The sequence below is a fragment of the Passer domesticus genome, chromosome 13 (genome assembly GCF_036417665.1).
Source record: "Passer domesticus isolate bPasDom1 chromosome 13, bPasDom1.hap1, whole genome shotgun sequence".
Taxonomy (NCBI): Eukaryota; Metazoa; Chordata; class Aves; order Passeriformes; family Passeridae; genus Passer; species Passer domesticus.
The window spans coordinates 13,715,966-13,737,878 of NC_087486.1; the positions used below are offsets into that span (position 1 = coordinate 13,715,966).

General features: G+C 38.8%; 1 protein-coding gene across 25 annotated transcripts in view; it reads left to right on the plus strand.

Annotated features, from left to right (window-relative positions):
- Nucleotides 1-21,913, plus strand: part of TENM2 (teneurin transmembrane protein 2) — a 1,348,016-nt gene that overhangs the window by 1,256,666 nt on the left and 69,437 nt on the right. For 19 of the 25 annotated variants that reach the window (XM_064387797.1, XM_064387800.1, XM_064387808.1 and 16 more), the window contains 3 exons: nucleotides 7,763-7,957; nucleotides 13,287-13,487; nucleotides 15,390-15,602. In XM_064387797.1, coding sequence (XP_064243867.1) covers nucleotides 7,763-7,957; nucleotides 13,287-13,487; nucleotides 15,390-15,602 — 609 coding nt within the window. The remainder of the gene's footprint in view (nucleotides 1-7,762; nucleotides 7,958-13,286; nucleotides 13,488-15,389; nucleotides 15,603-21,913) is intronic. The other 6 variants (XM_064387809.1, XM_064387812.1, XM_064387813.1 and 3 more) reach the window with 3 other exon arrangements.

The following is a 21,913-nucleotide window of genomic DNA, read 5'->3' on the forward strand; positions in this document are numbered from 1 at the left end:
ATGATTTTGCAGCTTCTTCCAAGGGAAGTAGTATAAAATTAGCATAAACTAGTAAAAGAGAAACAACATAAACCATGAAATGGTCTTAGAAGTTATTTCAGATTTTCATATCCACAAATGAACTTCAGTAAAAACTAATAAGCTTGTAGACAAGCAATGGAATGTGCAGCCAACTGATTGAAATAGGTTTAAACAGAAAATATGAAGGGAAGTGTTGTCAAAGAAAACCATTGTATTTTCAGACTACAACTAATAGATTTATGTCTTATTTTTTAGAAATGTCTGTGGGCAAATACTTGATGCAACAAGGGATATGATAATTAAGGGCAAATATTTGGTGTAAGATGGGATGTATAATAAAACAAGGGATGTCTCAATACATTTTTGTTTATAATATTAATGTAAAGTCTGGAGCCAACATTTTGAATCAAGTTGACAGCAATTAATTATTTTAATAACTGGGCAGATTTTCTAAAATGCAAATGCTTTTGTTTCCTTTGGGTATAGTAATTTTGTTTATTTTAGGCCATTTTGATTAAGATTGTTCATCCATAAATGGGTATGGCTTAATTTTAGAAGGACGGGAACTTGACTGTAGCTTTTGTAGTTAATCTAAAATTATCTGGGGCTTTAGTAGACAGTTGTAGGATTCAACTCTTGCATCAGTAAAACACATCTTTATTTGCTTATTTATTAATATAATTTGTCCATTGAAGAGAAATTAATATGTGTAGTCTAAATGCTGCATATGCATCACCACCAAAAAGAGAAAAATGCCAGTGCAGTGTGACTCTGCTCTCATCTATCTCATTAGGAATCAGGCGGTTGTGCACAACATTTGTCTTGGCTCTTTCCTCTACTTCTGCTCCAGTTTGGAGCTGACCTGGAGTGCATTTATAGGCTTCAGATTAGACTGTCAAAAACTGGAATCCATCTTCTTTATATGTTGGCAAAATCGTGCATAATCTCTTAGCAGCCTAATCTCTGCTAAAAGGAAGTCCAAGTGTGAGGTATTACAGAGTCTGAATTAATTATCCCCTAGAGGAACTGCACCCAGAAGGGTCCCTGGTAGGGCTCAGTGCTAAGAAGTTTGACCTACATCTGTCTTCAATTCAATTCCCGGTGGTCAGTGGAAAAAAAAAAAAAAAGACAACTTCAGTTTCATTATGCAAGTGTGCTTGCATTATCCACTCCTTTATATAACAAGGAATTTGTGCAATTCCATGTCCAAAGTGCATAGCAAGGCTGCCCAAATCAGTTCAGTGATTTTATGTGACTGAAATTTACTTCCTCCTCTTAAACAGGAGCACCTACAGATACAAATAATTTTCTTAGGTGTGGCAAAATTCTGTAGAGTTCAACAAGGGATGAACATATCTTACACTGGAGTATAATTAGTGTCTCTTCAGAATGCTTTTTTTCTGAATGTGTTTATTTGTTTAGAGGGAAGTAAAGCTGTAGTGGCTGAGACCAAAATTCCATTTCATCCAGGATTTCAGCTGTGATGGTGACATACAGCAGATAGCTGAGGGAGAGCAAAAGTTTTATTTTTTCTTTGTTGCTTCTCCATTTAATTCTTCTGGTTCTAGATGTAGTGTGTGCTAGGACTTCCTACAACAGACAAAGCCTCTTTGTGTTCAGTTGCTTTTGCAGATTTTCATTCCATGAATTTGTTGAAATTCTATGATCAATCACAGAATGTTCGTCCATGAGTTTTAACTTGTCACTTAATCTTGTTAAAGTTGTTTGATGGAACAGTCAGCAGTACTCAGGCACTATAGATAATTTCCAAGTGCTCTTTTAGTTCAGTCGTAAGGTCATACTTCAACACTCAGTCCTGATTTTCCATGCTATTTACATGGTGAACAAACAGCCAAGCTCATCTTTTTTGCATTCCAGCTTGTGGTAAGAAAAATTAGGTTTCTATGCAAAATTGGGGTTTGCAAGCATTATGGATACAACCATTCTGGCCCTTACCCAAATAGAAACCCTTGGTGCAGTTTTGTCATGGGCATCTCACCACAAAATTCTGTGCTACACACATTAAAAAATTAGATGGGACCAAAAATTATATTCTTCCTCTGCCATGTTTTAAATTTGACATTTGAATGAAAAGCTGAGCTGCTTGCAAAATAAGAATAGTATAAGGGCATTGCTTTTGACCTGGTCCAGGACAGGGAAGCTCTGTAGATGCAAATTCAAAAATCTTTCCAGTTTGCATATATTTGTGCCCAGAGACTCAAATAATTTTGAAGATAAACATACCAATTTGTCTATTTTATGAGGAGGAACTGAAAAAAGTCTACAGTAGAGAACTGACAGCCTAGATCCTAGTGGTACAGGACTCTCTCTGCACCAGGGTAATGTTTGCTCTACAGCAAGAGAAACCAAGCCAGAACTCTGCCTTCACATCTTGTTTGGAGCTCCAAGTAGCAGGGGAAAGCCTCTCAACCCAGCAGCTGTCTAACTAATCCAAGTTCTTCAACAGCCTCCAAGCATTTGCCTCCTCAGATATCCTTTGCTGTTTCTTGCCATGCTCTAGAAGAACCACTCTGGTGAGTATGTGTGTGTGGACACTGGAAGGGGGGTGCAAGGACTGTGTACACACACTGCAGCTGGGACACCGTGGGTTGTCACTGGACAAAATGGTGGCTTTTGATGCCAGAGTCTTTGGGCATTATCCCTGGCCATCTCTGCTCCTCATCTGTGTGTTACAGGCTGTTACCAAATCGCCTTTCCTCATGCATCAGGGAATATGAACATTACTCCAAAATACCCTTTAGAGAGAGAACTTTTAGAGGGATGTTTGGCTTGTCTTTCCTGCTCCAGCGATGTTCTCAAATACATGCAGCCCACAGGACTCAGGAGTCTGCTGTCTCTGTTCATCAGCTGAGCCACACATTAAAAATTTAGTCTGATTTTGTTCAAATACAAGTAAAGGGCATAATCCCATAACCAAAGAACATTAAAGGTTAATAGCTGTTGTGCTTATCCAGACCTCACTCAGGACATACACCTTTGGGTCTGAGTGTTGCCATAACTACTCCTGAAGATCTCTGTCCACCTTTTGCCAGTGCTGGTGTAAGATATGCAATTGATCCCTCCACAGAAATGAGATGGAGCTTGGTTGTTCCATTACATAAACCAACAGACTTTGAGCAATCAGTTCTGTCCTGGACCAGGAGCTGCCCACATCCCATGGGGAAACACAAGCAGTCCTAGATAACAAGAAATCTAGAATATTATTGAGTAGATTGCCCATCAGCTGAAGCTGCCAGGATGTAAAATGAGGATGGACTGGTTTGGTCTCATCCTGCAGCAATATGATCTAGGAAATAGGCATAGCAGAACTCTTTTTAGGCTACCTGCTCCTGTTCTCTATAGAAAAGCTGCTTGATTCTCTCTCTTCCTCACACAGGACAGACTGTAAACCCACAGCAAAAACAGTCATGAAGAGCTATTCATTACTGCAGTGACAACCCAGCTTCTTATAATAATCTAGACCTTCTTGCATTCTTGCTTACATGTTTCTCCTGCAATCTTAGTGACATGGCAGTCTTGGAAATGCTAAAATCTGTCCCAGGATCTGTCATTTTTCTTATTCTCAAAGTGATATTCCTGTAGTTTGCAGAATAACTACAGCAGAGGGTTGTTGATTACACTGTGGCTTTAAGTTGCAAGTGCCTTAATCTTAACTGTATCAACTTCATCCCTAAGGTTAAGTGACGGATTCTCTTGTTTGTCCAGAGTCAGTTCTGGTGTCACTGGCATCGTGACCGCCCTGGCAAACCCCCAAAGGCAGATTGCTGCTCAACTTACAGACAAGCTTCACAAGGACTGAATAGATCCATGAGCCACAGCAAGACCTTTGACCTGATGGATACATGAAGACAGGAATGAAAAGCTGTGACATGGTTTTCAGCTTTTCTTAAATTCTTGAAGCAACATAGCAGAGTCAGGGAGCACTGAAAAAACTACTGTGGGAGCTCTTCAGCCCAAGACCCAGCACCATCCAGGAACCTTCCTTCTGCAGTGCAGTATCCCAGAAGCTGAACCATGCAAATCCAGGTCAAAAGTAGGAGCTAAGAATGGTTTCCCCACAGACAAGTCCCAAGTAGCAGATGCACATCACCTCTAGCTGGACTGTAGTTACCCATTCTTAATGAGACTTAGGGACAAAGCAAGCAGAGAAGTGATCTTACAGCAGGTGGCTCACACAGAATTGTGGTCCAGACCTCTCTAGCTAGGTCTGGACTGGTCCTAGTTGAGTGGCTTGGATGTTTTTGTTGTTTTGGTTTTCTCTTTTATTTTTAAAATGGGTTATTTCCACTCGGTCCCTCTTTCAAGGTAGTGTGCTGTTTAAATGGGGTTATTGTCTTTGTGTTTTCATGCTAGAAGAGAGGTTTGCAGAATAGAAATTGTTTCAAGAGTTGATTCACATGTTGATCTGTAAAACAACAAAACAAGAAGAGCTGTTCCTCACTTGTATCTAGCTTGTGAGTCAGCTTTAAGTTTTTTTCCTTTTAATTACTTGAACAAATGTGGTTTCTCCAAAGAAACTGCCTAATGCCCACAGATTCATTTAGCCTTCCTGGGACCTGTTCTTTCCATGCAGCTTTATCACAGTGTGGTGAGGAGTTGGGTGGGCAGAAGCAAGTGTGTCCTAGTGCAGTTGGGGAATCCACACTGAGAAACCATCAGCAATGACAACTCTGAGTCTCTGCAGTAGCATGGAAACATGGAGAGGATTTGCATCCAGCATTATTTACTTCCTTCTGTGGTGGGCTTCACCAAAGGGACTGCAGACTTAACCACCCCATACAGGAGCTGATGGATGCCTTGTCCTAGAGAGAGATTTTTTGTGTTAAAGTGAGTTCCAACTGAAAGACCAGCATCTAAACAGTGTTTCAGGGTGTGCAAGATGACACCAAGAAACTCGACACTCATGCTCACTCCAGGTCTTTAGGACAAGCTGCTTTCTGATCACTTGCCTGTCCTCTACACTGTAGAAAGAGAGCAGGATAGAAATTATTACCTTTACATGCTGATTTGAGAAAATGTATCAGTGTCAGCCCAAAAGAAGCCATGAAATTGAGAGTTATGGACAAATGAATTGTGCCCCCAGGTCTTCATAGCCAGAAAGTGGAAGTGGTGCTGGGTTGATCAGTTTCCTTCTGGCTCACCTGGTGACTTGCAGGAGCTGCACACCTGATCAGGGAAAGGCTGGGAACTGAGCCAGGCTCCTCAGGGGAACATGCAGCCAGAAGGAATAGCCATACAGCATTCAAGTTCCTGCTAGTTCAGCATGTGGTAGATCATGGAAAGGTGTTTGATGCTGAGGTGCAAAAAGATGTAAGATAGACTGTCCTGGAGTGCAGTGTGGGGACAGTTTCTCTATGTCAGCTGGCTCAGTAAATTTAACTCAGAAACCAGCAGAAATTTAGCATCAACTTTTTCACTGAACTCAGTAAAGCACTTGAGAACATATACCACATCTGAAATGAAAATGTTGCTTATTGCAGCAGACCTCTCGTTAGGGTAGAAATGAGCCAAGACACAGACTCTCATTTAACAGCATGAAAAGGGTCTCAGTTTATTCTTCCTTACAGTTCAGCCATCCTGACTCCAACTACAGCAAGCTCCTGTTGTTGGCTTCTCTGACAGCCCCTGACTGCTGGCTGTTCCTGCTGGAATGTGACTGCAAGTATTTCCTTGCTGCCTCTGACCACAGGCTCGACTGTGGCTGCAGGCTCCAACAGCAGGCTCAAACTCCATCAAACTCTGACTGACCTCACAGCAAATCTTCTGCAGCAGCAGCAACTTTCTTCCTAGTTTTGTTCTTCATTGTGTCTCTCTGGATCTTTCCTTCTTCCTCAGAGCTCCTCTACCCCCAGGCTCTCCCTGACCAGCCCACCCCTTCTATCACACTTATCTTTATTAGTCACTGCTGTGACCCATTAAGGGCAGCAGAACCCATTAAGGTCCTTCTTCTCTGGTAATTAGTACAACTGTGAATTACCAGGGGTGAGGTCACTTGTAATCCCTTCTGCTACATGTACAGTTGCCGATGGAAATTATATTTTATTCAAATTTCTGTTCATTTTTGCAATGCAGAAGAAAGCAACTGGACAAAACTTATAATAAGAGAGAACACCAGTAATGCAGTAGAATGAATTCCTCTTTGCTACCAAAGGATGGATAATATGGATCTAAGACATAGAAGCAGTAGCAAACCCAAAACTTCAGCATACTGACTTTGATATTGTTCTAATGTAGAAGAAAAATAGGCCAAAAAAAATTACACATATTATATGACATGCAGCCCATTAATCTGTAGTTTTAATTGAAATAATTCTCAGCACTCTAAATTTTAGCTAACATTTCAGGTTAGAAATCTGAATTTTATTTTGATTTTTAACCTATCAAATCAATTTTTAACCTATCAAATAAGAAAATTCACAAAAAAATCTGTCCTGAAATCTGTTTTTACAGCAGATCAATGGGACAGTAAAGATTAATAAGGATTGCTGGGCTGAACAATGGAGAAGTTGAATAACTGGACCATTGCACATTTCTTTGTAGGAAATCAATTACTTGGGTTCTTCTTGATCATTGGGGTTAAAGGGATAGTAGAAGCCAAGAAGACATTAGGACCTTTTAATGATTAATAGTAGCTTTTGAGTATATTTTTGGCACTGTAACACCGGGTGTTCATTTCTAATTACTTTGAAGAGGGAAAAGACAGGGAAATACTTTTCTGTCTTTATCAAACTGCATCAGAGAGAAGAGCACAAAAGTGCTCCAAGCTTTTCTTAAAGATTCACTTCATTACCCCCATTTTCTGTTATTTCTCTGGGATTTTTTCCATTTTTCTGGCTAGTGACCACACAGCCGGTCTTTGACAGGCCCAGAAGTTCACAGATTGCCATGTTCCCAAGGCAGACATGAGCACACAGGAGTGAACATGACTCAGGGAAACATTTATATGCACCTGGGTTTCAATCAACCCCTTGTTTCTTTCCCTTGCTCTGCATATGTACAACATCTGATTCCTGGCACCCAGGACCTACTGACTACTTTTATTATTCATAGCTTCACTTCATTTGCATAAATGAATATTTGCTAAGAACATCTTACCCCCTTAATAACACAGTAATGAGGGGTAAGGGTTAATGGTGCTTTCTTGCCAGTACACACAGGGTAAAAGCTGTCACTGGGATTCAGGGAAACAAGACTCAGCAGGGATAGTGGTGCCAAGGTGCATTTGTAGTAGCTGAAATCTTGTGTCATTCTGATGTTCAAGATTCTTACACTAGAAACCAAAGGGTATAAAAATGTTTGGCCATATTGCATTAAAGTGTTATGGTAAAAGAAAGATGCCATATGATAAGCTGTTGTGGGGACTGAATGTTTTGTGTTCTATCTATGAAAATTGGATGTCACCTAGAGAAACAAAGCAGAGTAATGTCAACCTCAAATCTGTTCACATTACCCCATTAGTTATCCCAAACATTTTCAGTATTCTCCAAAGAATAGGAGTTGTGTTCTCAGAATGCCCAACACATATGTGCTTTATTCAATAGCAATCAAATTATTTGTTTGAGAAATGAAGAACTGAACCACAGCGAATTATCTTGGATTATTTTTTCCTGAGTAACTGAACATATTTGAGTATAAGTGTTTGATAGTGGATTTTTAGTGCACTTTTACACGACTACATGCATGATCCTGTGTGTTGTTGTTCTTTCATTCCATTTTCCAGCTGCCTGCCCCGTTCTGTGCAGTGGCAATGGTCAGTACTCCAAAGGCACCTGCTTGTGCTACAGTGGCTGGAAAGGTCCAGAATGTGACGTGCCCATCAGCCAGTGCATTGACCCCTCATGTGGAGGTCATGGCTCCTGCATCGAAGGGAACTGTGTCTGTTCTGTGGGCTATAAAGGAGAAAACTGTGAGGAAGGTAGGATATATTTTTTTCTCTATTGTTAGTTTGTTTTCTGGGTTTGGGAATTATTTAATGGCTAGGAAAAAAGGAATGAATAGAATAAAAATCTGAGCATAAAACTTCTGTAGCAGGTACAAGATGGTAAAAATGTAGTCCACCACAATTTTACTGATCTATCAGAGTTCAGACCAAACTTCAGGCCTTCTGTATACATTGCTTTGAAGTATTAAGAGTGTCTGCCACAAGTAAACCTGAATAATTCCTTTGTTGAAGAGCAAAGAAAAATCTTTTCTTATGGATTATGTTTACCGAACAATTTAGATGAAATGCTGAGGAAAAAGGAGCAGTGGTAGACAAAATTGTATAGCTTCAACTTCACACAAAGCACATATCAATCACTATTAAGACAGAAACTGATGAAAAATATTTGCAGGACTTGGATATCCATGTTACTTACAGACTTAATGTGGAGCAAATTGCTCCTGTTGGCTGCAATCATAAGGAAAATAAGGATTAAGGAAAGGTAGATGGCACACATGAACAATAACGGTCCTTTAAATGCAGAAAAGCTTTTCAGATTCAAAGTGTCCAATTCCTTGAGTATGTAGAATGAACAAATTTTTAAAAATAACCCATGCAAAATGTGGTCATAGATTAAGTTCAATAATGGTTGTTTTCTGTTAGAATGCACAATGTAAATTGGACTGCTTTTCTTTTTAAAATATATTACTGTGCTCCAGAGTTTATTAATCCTCCAGAGAATCAGCTTGAGTACTAAAGTGATAGGGCTGGGATGTCATGCTGTTAGGATTGAGGAATCTGTCAGGATTATTCTGAATGGGTTGCAGAGGTGTATTGATACTGTGTGTATCAATTTTCATCTTACCCTCTAGTGAACAGCTGTCTCTCCCATCAGAAAAGAAAGGGAAGAAAACTGTGGATAAACAAACCACTAAGGGTTTTACTGTCAGGATCGCAGTCATCACCTTTAGGACAAGATCTGGCATTAGTCTGAGTGAATTTGTGGAAAAAGGAAAAAAAAAAAACAAAGAAAGAAATCAAGGATCCTCACTGGTGGGACTGCAATTGTTTGTTCAGTTCATTCCTGTCATCTTCTTCCACTAAATCCTCTCAACACAGGTTGTTAGAGCTTTTCTCCAGAATTCAGTTGAAGCCAAGAGTTTTGCGTTGTTTTTGACAGATTACATTTTAAACTATATCCAGAAAATGCTGTAATGGTTTTTTTTCCCTTAGAATTTATAGTTCTGAGTTCACCCTGAGTGTGTGATACTAGGAGATATTCAAAAATGATCTGAAATGCCTTGCTTTAACTATCATTCTCATGAAAATCAAAGATGGAAAATACTGTCTTTAACATGCCCTACAGCACCCAATCTGTTCCCCAGGACTGCAGAACCTCTCTTTCTGGTACTAACTGCAATTGTTTGCTTGGTCTCATTAAGTTTTATACATTTCATCATATTTTCTGTTGTTGTATAAATGCTTGTGTTATTAGAGAGATTATGGTAGATGGCCTAAAATGATCTTTGTTTCTTTTAATTCATGAAATTTTACCTTGCAAGCCATTCCTCTCTCACTTTGATTGTAATTTCCAGGTACTTGCATGGAATTCTCTCTCTGCTTTCAGTTCTCTAGAATGGCTGTGGTCTGTCTGGGCCATGGATCCCCATGGATCTATCTACCTTGGATCCCCAAACTCCTGTAAGAGAAATAGGCTCCTGTAGTGCTTAATCCATCTTATTCTCAGGTGAATGTTTGGAATGGTGAAGCAGAGACATCTGCAGCTCCAGAGGAGTTTCTAGAAAAAGCCAGTGCAGGCATTTTTGCAAAGGTATTGGGTTAACTCCAGCCAAAATCGGGAGCACAACAAATCTGTCAGTCAACAGAGCTTTTTGGGAGGTGAATGGCTGTGTGAGATGAAAGGATATACATTATTTAATCAACACTGTGCTCGGAAGGATACGTTTCTTCCTAAAAAGTTAAATGGATTACAAAGGCGGGAGGTATTGATTGCAGACTTGGAAGGGGCCAATAACAAGACAAGAAAGGTTAAAGCAACCTTTTGCATATATGATTGGGCAATAAATAAGTCAATGAATTAATTTGCAAATAAAGAATGATCAACCACCATGTTTCTACTCTGAAATTCCATTTCTTTTGTACATATTTCTCACATTAATCGAGTGCTATGTGAGAAAAGATACACTGTGAAGTGGTGTCTCTCTAATTAATCCTCTAGTCTTAGTTAAAGTTTTTGCATTAATAGAAATTTTACACTTTTAATAGTAGAATGATAGAAATAATACTTCTATATTTATATATAATATATGAAATCTCCTCTATTGATTTGAACTTCCAAAAAGAATGGCAAAGGTTGATTCATTTGCCATTTTCCAACTAGGATATTGAATTAGAATAAGTGGGTCAGCAATTTTTTTTTTTCTTCCCAATAGCTTTTTATTTCTGATATTCATCATGGTTATATTGTTCAAACAATTTACCTGAAATGAAAGTGACACCAAAATCAATATTTTTGATGCACAATTTTTGCAGCATAAACACTGTTTTTCTATTAACAAATTTGCACAGAAGATGAAGTGGGGTATTTGTCAGGCTTCATTCAGTCTACTTTGGGGGGGGACACAAGTGAAATTGCCAAATTAGGTTAAGTTAAGGGTGGTTTTCTTGTCACTTTCCTGGTTGAGTCATTTTTCAATGACATTTAACTTTGTAAGTGTAATTCATGGCTCTTTGGGGACTTCGTGGTACATATTGTTTGAAAAACTCCTTGACCTCCTTTTTGTCCTTAAGGATATAAATTGCTTTCAGTACCTTTTTTTGTCAAATCTACAGAGGGCCCAATACTAAATGAGCTCTAATGATCTGAGCTGCCGGGAGGCTGCGAGTTCCAAGCCTAACACACTTGCTAAGGTGCATTCTCCTTTGTTTAAACACCAAAGATGGTCCATGTATAAATCCTGATTAAATACCATTGTAAACCCTGCTGCACCTCAGGGCCAGAACCTCTGCAGCACAAGTCAGTGCAGTTCTATTGCAGGTAATCACGTTATGCTAATTTCAACAGCGAGGAGCTGGCCCGAGATGATAACTCTGTGCATGTATTAAAATAGAAGGAGATTGGAGCTCAGAGTAAAAACTCTCCTCAGTTTAAGCTTTGAAAGCTGCTCCTTACCCCAATGATAGAACAAAACAGCTGTAAAGCACATTTGTCTGGAGCAAAGGACAAAGGTGTTTAGTGTGTTATCCTGTAAAACAAGGGAAACTGGGGGCTTAGGGCATTGATAGGCTCATTCTGTAGAAATAAATCAAAGCTGCATGAGCACTTTAATTCAGGATTGAGGGAAGACAGTTAATTTATGTAGCAGAAGGTGGTGTTTTTCATATGCTCCACATTCCTTTCATTAGTGCTTTCATTTGAGAAGGAAGATGATACATTCCTGACAAGGAGAGTACATTATGACTTATCATTATCTCCTAAAGTTAGCTGTCCTATAACGATGTTATACACGTACTACCCTTCTACATTTTCTGTTAAAATATATATTCTAAAAGAGCCCAGAATAGACCAAATGTTGGGGGGAAGTAACCTTCATCCTTAAAGTAGATTTACCTAAGTTTTTGAGTACTTTACTGCTTTATTCAGTCAGACTGTTTTATCACAGCTCTGTGACCACTGAGTTCAACAGCAGTTGTACAAAAGATGCATTTTAAACTTCAGGCAGATTATAATTTGGCTAAGCACAAAGAAGGAGTAACTATACTGGACAAGCACTATGTGTAATTTAAAACAGTTTATGAATTTATCAACTTTGAGGTGAACCACAAACCAATCTTGGTTTACCTGTAAATACAAAATTGTATTATAATATTTTCATGTCAAATTAACTCAGCTTTAAATCTTAAAGAAAAAAAGAAAAAGCAAACCCAAAATAATAGCCATTTTCATTATTAAAATGAAAATTTTGTAAGAAATTTTACAGTAATTTATTCCTGTAATACTGTATTCTGAATTCTATACTACTGTATTCTGATAACTCATTTTATTGCATCTCTAAATGCACCTGCCTCAATCCTCTGCCTTTATCTAATCTATATACTTGCTTTAAATGTTCTACAACTAAATAAAATAGTTTGACAAGGCTCCATGTTTATAGAAAAGTTGAGATTTGAAAGATAAGTATTGTTCACATCAGATGGAATGAAAACGTCTCTGCCTTAATTTAGAAGGATCAGTTTGGAAAAGATTAGAGATAAATAACTTTCATTATAAACTCAGATCTTCCTGGAGCAGCAAGAGGGAATGCAAATCATTCTTGGTCCTGCTGTTGTGAGCTAATATATACCAGTCATGAGATGAATTCAAGTTATTTAAGACATTAATTTGACCTTGACCTTCAATTCCACAGCAAAAGGTACTTGGTGAAGCCTCCATGTGGATATTGGCAGTAAAACATAGTATTGTTATACAGATTCATGGTTTAAGATAAAAATTTGGAAACTCATAATGTTACTGATAAAGTTCATTTGAAAGACAGCTTGTAACATTCCTTTATAGGACTGAAACAGCAAGTGAAATTCCATTGCATCATTTTCCATCATAACTATTTTCACTTTCTTGTTTCTGGTTTGAATTCCATATCTGTATCTGGTTTTACTTCTTAAAGAAAAACAATCTCCTGGTTTAGAATATGTGTTCAAGTAACCAGGGCTCTCAGTTTCACAGCTTAGCTACTAATGGACCATGGATCAAACATTCAGAAGTGCCTAAATGATTAGGAGTCTAAATGAAGCTGAAAGCCACTGACATTCTGACTTCTGTGTACTTGAAGTGGCTGTCCTAATGTTCAAACAATGCTCTAACATTTTAATAGTAATAATAGCAGTTTTTATAAAGATACTCCAAATAAAAAATCTTTTAAAACTGCAAATTATTAACTTATTTAGTACTTGAAATACAGTACATGACTCATTGGAGCTTCAGTGTATTTCAGAAGAAATGTCTCCAGGTTTATGTGTGGAGCTCTGACTATATATATTTAAGTGCTATTTTTAAGTCCTCATGCTTCTCCACCACAGCATTCCTGCAGTAAACTGTCATTGCACAAACCCTGCTTGATTTATTTAATATAAAATGTAAATTACTTCACTTTGCCATTCTCAGACCAGGTATTAATTCGACTCGGACAACTCCCTCGGTTTGCTCTGTTTATCACCACGGTCCAGACTTCCCAGAGCACGTTTTCCAAACACCCCCTCGTGTTTTGTGATGCTTCTGCACACGTTTTTTTGTTTCCTCCTGCAGTGGACTGCCTGGACCCGACGTGCTCCAACCACGGGGTGTGTGTGAACGGGGAGTGCCTGTGCAGCCCGGGCTGGGGAGGAGCGAGCTGCGAGCTGCCCCGCGCGCAGTGCCCCGAGCAGTGCAGCGGGCACGGCTCCTACCTGCCCGACACGGGGCTCTGCAGCTGTGACCCCAACTGGATGGGCCCCGACTGCTCCGTTGGTAAGATGTCACTCTTGCACCAAGGATGACACAGGAACAGGCAGGAGGCAGTGTTGCAGAAAGAGCAAAGAAGGTTTTGTTCAAGAGAACCGCGCGGTTTTTATAGAGTGATACGATACATTCTGTTTGATTGGCTAATTAACAAAAACACCTTCCTCATACACCGTCCTTGAGAAGGACAGCAAGATGAAGTAGAAAAACACCACCTGCAGATTGTTTATACTGACAAGTTATCACATCCTTACACCGCCCTAAAAATTCTCACAAGCCGCTGTGAGAAACGCTTGCCGTTTCTCTCTCTCTCTGTCCCATGGCATCCATAGTAAGAAAAAGGTTTTTTTCCTCATTTTGCAATCATGTTGCTGTTTTGTTCAAATGTTAATACCTATGGCGAGTTTGAAATGCAGTAATAATTGAGAAAGTTGTCTTTGTTACACAATTGGGCTTGATTAATTTTGTTGGGAAGAACTGTGGAGATGCTTCTATATATATTTTCATGACATTCTTAATTTGGTTAGGAGTTTGTGTTTTGTTCTAACATGGATTCTCTTTTAGAATCAAAAAGTTACATAAGTGTACTTCTGTTTCTCAACAGTAAATGAAAATGTTCATCATTTATAGGAGGAAAATACAGGGAATTTTGCTTTTACATTGTCAGTTGAACCTTGAGATGGTGCTGTAGGTCAAAACCAAGTGTCTCACAACGATATTTACATTTTTCACAGTTATTCAGTTATTTCCTAAGGTTAATCAGCTGGAATACCCTACCAGTGGCATGAATGTGAAGATGTGTTTTCTGCTTTATGGATAAGCAGTCAGAAAAATTCAAGAATGAGAGTTTTGCTGCCACTTTGTTTGGTGATGCATGGGGCAAAAGACCCTTCTACTTATCTGAAACTTCAGCTGGCAGAGAGCAGTAGAATTTTTGGAGTGAGACACCAGATAACTGACCATGTCAGTAGTAGGAATACAAAAATCTCTCCTTGGAAAGTGACTTTTACCCATCATTCTAAATGACCCTGAATTGCTGCCATTCTCTGCCAAATGAGTTTTAGGTGAGTTTCAGTCTCAATTCTTAGCAAATCAATAGCTGTCAAAATCACCCAAGGTCCAGGTTTGAGTAGAGCAGAGCTACCTGCTCTCCTCCTGTGCTGTTGGGGACAGCACCTCTGACACTTGTTTGTGTCTGCATGGAGGATACAGCTCTGTGGCTCTGTCCAGTGCACATTAGCAGCTTTTTTTAAACTGACACCTTGGAGTGGCTACCTAGAACAGAGGCTAGACAAGGTTAAGAGAATAAAGTGGGTATTTATTAAAGACCTTCTGTAGATGCACCTTGGGCAGTTAAAATCATCCAAGTGAGACTACACCCAGGATGGACAATGATCATGAGTTTTTCAGAAAATTTTAAGTTTGGTCCATTTACATATCAGGGGTTAATCCTCCAATTACAGTTTCAGGTAATGAAGTCACATTCCCCCAGTTTGCTCCCCCCAGATTCACTTTTGTTTATACTTTTCATGGCCTAAGACTGTAGGGTGTCCCTCAGTTTCAGGCCTAGAGGAATTCTTTCATCTGAGCAAAATGTATAAACAGTAGCTAACACTTCACATGGAGTTTAGTTTTGTACTAATGCAGTACAGGATTTGAAAAATATAAAGACATATATATGAAAAAAATAAAGGTGTTTATATTAAAATATTTAAATATATAAAAGCATTTGAAAAACCTTATGGCATCAAAGCAGCTTTCAGTTTAGTTTTGCTTTTAAATACAAATTAAATGCCGGCTTTCATCAGAATGTGAGCAGGGCAGCTTTTGGGAGTGTGGTTTTGAGCAGAGGTGTTGCTGCGGTGCTCCCTTGCCCCTGCGGCCGGCTGTGACTGCTGTTCTCTCTCCTAGAAGTGTGCTCCGTGGACTGTGGCACCCACGGCGTGTGCATCGGCGGGGCCTGTCGCTGCGAGGAGGGCTGGACAGGAGCGGGCTGTGACCAGCGTGTGTGCCACCCCCGCTGCACGGAGCACGGGACTTGTAAAGATGGGAAGTGTGAATGCAGAGAGGGCTGGAATGGGGAGCACTGCACCATTGGTAGGCAAACGACAGGCACCGAAACAGGCACATATTGCTTTCTTTTCATAAATCGTAGAGACATAGTTATTGTCGTGGACTGTAATGGGCTGTTCCCTTAAGGACCCAGGTGCTCTCAGGTATCAACCCTGACTCAAAATGTGTTGGGGGAAATGCAGACAGGCTCTTGGAATCATTTCAAATCATTAACAATGACTTGAATCATTAAGGACCCAAGTGCTCTCAGGTATCAACCCTGACTCAAAATGTGTTGGGGGAAATGCAGGCAGGCTCTTGGAATCATTTCAAATTATTAACATTTCAAATCAGTAACAATGATTTTTGTAGATTTTTTTTCTTTTTATAGAGAAAAAAAAAAACATACAAAAACAACACAACAACAAATTCCACATTAGTAAGTAAAGATGAAACAAATGGTACCATGTGTGATATCAACAAATACAACACGTGGTACTACAGAGGAGATCTCAGTATCATCTGATTCTGAATGATTTTCAAACCTAACTAAGCATTCCTTTGTGTGAATGGCCTCTTGTTCAATTTCCCAGTCTGACCCATCCATGCTGTCCTGCTGTTGTACATCATGTGTGAAACACAGCCCAGCAGCAGCAGCCAGAGCAGGGCTCAGTGCTGGGGAATGTGTGTTCTGCTGGCACAGGAGCAGCTCCTGGCGTTCTCCCATGCTGTGCTGGGACAGTGGCCCTGCTCTTTGCATGGAGACAATGCTGTGAGCCCCTTCCCTGAGAGCCTGCAGCTCACTGCAGCATCAGCATCACAATCTCAACTGGGCTCTGCTGGGAAGTTCAAAAAGGTCATCCTTACACAAAGCAATGATGTTCTATCCTCTTAATTACCATGCTTGAAAATTTACTTGAATGAGGAATTAATTGTTCCTAAGTGAAGTTCTTTATTTTGTCTCTACAAGGAGGCAGGCAGTCTATTTGGATTGTTTTGAAAATTTACTCAAAGGAGAAAACTGTTATTTTCTCTGAGCTATAATCAAAAATGGGAAATTCTCAGTGATCACATCCCTTCTGAGAAGTCTGAGCATATTTATCTGGAACAAGAGTATCCCATCTACTGAGACTCTGAGGTTCAGGCAAGTGTGCTTTTCTCCAGAGGATTTTTGGAGAGCTGTGAAGTATGCCTTAGAAGAAATCTGATGAGTTCAAATCCAGAGTCATGTTGTTTTCATTATCTTAAGGTGGTGAATTTAAGAAAGGAGTAGGTCACTTGAGATTTTTGTGGCAGTCAGGGACCCTAATGGGACAGTCCTATTACAAGTGAATTGTTATTTCTTTACTTAAACGTTTGGTGAGATTCTTGCATCCCTCAAGTTGTTTTTCTTTTTCATTCCCCTCTGATTTCTCTTTGGATATACAAACCATTTCCAACATACACATGAGTTGGAAATGAAAAGTATACTCCTATTGGAGAGATTTAAAAAAAAAAAAAAGAAAAGAAAAATTGATACATATTTTCAGGGCATATCCTTTGATGTTGTGGTGCTGCATGCTTCCTCCACACTGTGCTAATATGATTTAAATCAAAGCTTTTATGACTGAACACTTTGTGACCAGCACAGATGCAGAGTGTTTTTTTCATAATTGCTTTCAGACTTCCATCATATCAACATACCTCTGCTAGATTAATCCAGGCATTTTGTTTTCAAAGTTCTTCCCAGATCTTTACAAAATGCCTAGTATATATTTTTTTCATTAAATTCTGTAATAATTGCTTATTTCAGAAGTTGATGCTTCCTACAAAATTTGTTTTGCTTTATAATCTCTTAGTAATGTGCCGATGTTTAGAAGTAATTAGTGTATGTAAAGTCTTCATTACTGTGCAGACAAAAAGATGCCTTTTACCAAGATCTCAAAGTAGGCTGGAAACTGGAAGCTGAACTAGTGAACTCTGAAGTGAGATTTTAAACCTAATTTTCAGAGCTTTGAACTAGATATCTTCCTTATTACAGTTGTGTCTAATCAATTCTTCTCAGAGGAAGGGTGATACTTCCAAAGTGATTAAAATATGTGTAAGCTTTTTTTGTTTGGTGTATATTACACAGATTTCCTTGAAACTTAATGTGGTCCTGCCTGTGGCAAAGATGAGACTAGTGCAAAAAATTCAGGTATGCCCTTCTAGTTATCATGGATGAAGTTTGTGCAGGCAGAAGTTGTGTGTTGCATGCAGACAGAGATTCTTGTGACAGGCCTGTATCAGCAGGAATTTTCACATGGTCGTGTTCTGAGGCCATTTACAAAACCACAAAGGCTGATGCCAGGAATGGAATTGAGTTCAGAGGAACAACTCAGTGTGACCCCACTGGTTCATGTTACATGGAGCTGAAACACAGGGTTCAGAGGAAAAGGATGGTAAAAGTCATTTTTGTCAGCATTGGTACGAAATTTCTAGAAGTTACCACTGGAAAATCTGTGCTTAAAGTGAATTAATACTTTGGTGTAATGATGAGTTGCTCAAGATGTTTTAAACGTTGGTGTGAAGAACTAAAGTGCACTTAAATTTTACAGAAACTCAGTATCAGAGTACTGGCCTTATGGTTTCATTTTCAGCTGAAAGTTTGACACGGCATTTAATGTCAGAATTTCTGAGGAGTGTCTGCCTAAAAAGGTGCCACAAATTAGTCCTTTCTGGAAGGTACCTGAAAACTGCACAGGCTGTTTGTCCTAAGGCAGGAAATGCAAATCCTGCAGGAGAGGTTATTTACTCTGAATTTCCATTTTTGCTACACCTAGTCTGAAATGAAGCCAGCAGAAAAACTTGCTTTGATTCCAGTGACTTTAGGCCAAGTCCACTTAAAACAAATTGATCTGTGAGGAAGAAAAGGAGATTTCTATATAAAAACCATTTTCTCTTGTTTGTATTTCTTTACCAGTTTCTTTGTGGTATATTTACATGGCAGTGGAAAAGAAATCGTCATAGCAAACTGCAGGTATCCACGTTCATTCAGGATATTTTATCCTATTTAATATCAAATGAGGCTTTAATAGATGCTTGACAGAATGCACACTCCTTGTCATTTCATTGTTGAGTATCTAAGCTCAAAAGTTTTAATAGAAATGCTTTTTTTCTTCTGTTTTACCTGGTTTAAGAAAAGGACTCAGAAAATCCTCCCAGAACAGCAGTGTGAGCTCAGTGCTAGCACAGTGTTTGTGTAAAGCAGATTTTGCCTGTGTGCAATAGAATTATGTGTAAGAATCAATGCAAATAAAAAAGCATGCGTGTTCCAAGTTACTCAGATTTTGATAAATCTATATCCAAATAATATAAAAGTGAGTGGAGTGAGTGTCTGGTCTTGCTCAGCTGCTGTTCGAAGCAGAGCAGAACTTCAGTTCACTTTGCTACTTCAGGTAAGAAAAGAAATTGCTTACTGGAGTGGTGATAAAGAAAATTAATCTTTTCCCAGTGCAAAAATAGACCTGTCAGGATATGTTTATTAAGTGATTACTATTCATTGATTGCAATTATGGAGGAAGTTATAACTAAATAATAGAGGGTAATCTAGATGAAAAAAATATTGGAAAACTAATAACAAAGTGAAAGAAAGGTATAGAAGTTGTTAATCTTGAACCCATTTCATGACAGAAATTTAAGATGGAGGATTCAGCTTTTCCTTAAATCATCTGAATGTTTTTTAAAACATGCTGTTATAAAACAGATCTGTTACTTTCACTGAAAATAATATCTGGATGTTTAAAACTGTTGTTTTTAAATGCTTGCAGAGGATGTTCTGCATATAAACTCTCAAGATAGCATTCCAAGGACAGTGATATATATGGAGATCTTATGAAACAGTCAGAAATGCCATTTTAAAAGTGTAATTCCATCTGTAATTCATATCCCTGGAGCATGGTCTCTTATTAAGTTATTGGTAAAAATCTCACTAGGAGACCAGTAAAAGCAGGATTTAATCCTAAATATTTACAAGTAAAATTTAAATTTGCAAATGGATCTTTTAAGGTGAGCTCTGACCAGAAGGTGATACGTGAGGTTTTCTTTGGGGCTGCCTGTCAAATTCCCAAGCCTTGCCCTTGTCTGCTTGTGTCCTCCATTAGAGGTAGGTCAAGCACTCCTTTTCAGACAGAAAGTGGGAGAAGGTTGTACTCAAGGCTATTTGGTAATATGGATACTCTGCTGCAGATTTTCATCCAGACAGTTTTTATATTTTATGTTCTTTTTTTATTATTATTTTTTCATGCAAATGAACTATATTCCTGGTACATTGAAGCTGAACCTCCACCTGCCTGCCTGACAGAACACAAGCAGGTGATGAGTCCATCTCTTCAGGCTCTGCTTGGGTTCATTTAGCTTAGAAAAAAACCCTTAAGATCATCAGGTCCAGCCACAAACCTCACACTGTTCTGGTCTTGGTAGGGCTTTCTGAAATCTAACTCCAGAGCTGGGGATCAGCAACTTTCCCCCACTGGGTCCTTGGCCCTAAAACTGTCAAAATTGGAGAACAAGGGGTTTGGAAATCTGTATTAGCTCTGTATCTTCTATGTTTTCAAGGCCTTGAATAAAGGAGAAAGATTTGAAAAAAGTTAGGGTTCCGTCACCTACATGGTGGAAAATAACCTAATATTTTCAGATGCATAAAAACATACAGAAAAAAAGAAAGGACTTTGTGTCTAGGATGATTAAGAAGTTTAAGTTATAGTAAAAGATATTTGTGTTAGGAAAAAACATGTTACCAATAAATGAAAAACTGAAGGAGGTTCTCCAAGCAAATTGTGAATTCCTCATCAATGGAATTTTTAGGAACCATTTAGACAAACACTTGTTAGGAATAAGATAAGTAATTTATCCTGCCCTGGGGCAGCAGCCTCACCAGAAATCATTGAACTCTATGAGCTTTCTTCCTTTTAAATGAGCTTAGGAGGAAGAATGCCTTCAAAGGAGTTTATTTTTAATGGCCTACCTTAAGAGTTGTACTGTCATTCCCTTTAAGAATCCAATGCCACTCCTGGAAGTAGAATTGATAATTTATCCAGCCAGGGAGACTATGTGTTCTGTATTTGCAGAACAATGGGTTGTCAATTTGGATATTGAGCCATTCTAGAATGTCCAAACAAGCTCACACCCAGTAGGAAAATATTTTTAATACTCTCCCTTTAAAGTTGAACACATATTCCACCTCTGGTTTTAACAAAAAATTGTTTATTAAAAACTTTTCCCCCCTGAGTGCTTTGACACTTGTTTCTATTTTCTATCAGGTGGATGGATACCACAAGTAAAGTGTAAAGATTTAGTTCTTTACCTTATCACGGACTCAATAATCAATGGAAACATTAATAATGTGGCATTGTGTTATCTTTGGATATAGCAAGATATTCTTGTCCCATGATGATGCTCTTTGTGTCAAAGATTTTTTTTTCTTCTACTACTGATTTCTCTTGTTGTAATTACAACAGTAATGATTCAAAGATGAGGCAATTTTCAGGGGAGATGGAAAGTGTGTGGGAGGAGGCAGTGGAAAGCCATCGTATCTGACAAAGAGCAATTTAGAAGGAGCTAGATATATTAGACTTCTCCAATGGATTTCTAACTTAAAATTAATCTGTAACAGTTTATAACCTATCAAGGCATAAAAAACCCTCTAACAATGATGACAGGAATTTAGATTGCACACTCTGAGGAGGGAGGAACACTTTTTTTTCATTTTAGTTGAAAAATGCATAGAATATTTAAGTCATGACCACTTTTCATTACTGCAGATGTTGAAATATGTTGGTAATATATATATGAAGACAGGACCAAAAATGTTGGAGATGTTGGCTGTTCCTGAATGTGCAGTTTCCAGTTCATCACCTATATCACACAGTTATTCCTCTGTTCTACACCTGGAAGTAGATTTCTCCTGTTGCAGCCTTTTGGGAACATGGTGCCAAGCACTCTTTGGAGTTTAAGAGTTGCTCCCCCTGTGCCTCCTCAGCAAAGCAGAGGAGCAGCAGGTACCTCATGAGGCAACCTGAGATATTCTCAATTATTTCTGTCATTCACTGCACATCATTCACATTTTCTCTTCCATCATTCAAACACAGAGAGACTCCAAAGGTAGAAATCTTCCTTATAGGATGGAATTTTGGGAACATATGTCATGTTACATTTTATAACCAAAGCCAAGGAAATGTACTTGTCACTTGGATAAATAAATGCTCATCTAGTCCAGATCTCTGTGCTTCAGCAAAGGTCTGAGTTCCTGGTAGTTAAATATCTGGTAAATAAATTTCTTCCTAGGAATCTGATGCTTCTTATCTTTCCCAGCTGTATTTGCTATTGAGGTGCTTTGTTGGTTGCCTCATCTTTATCATCTTTTA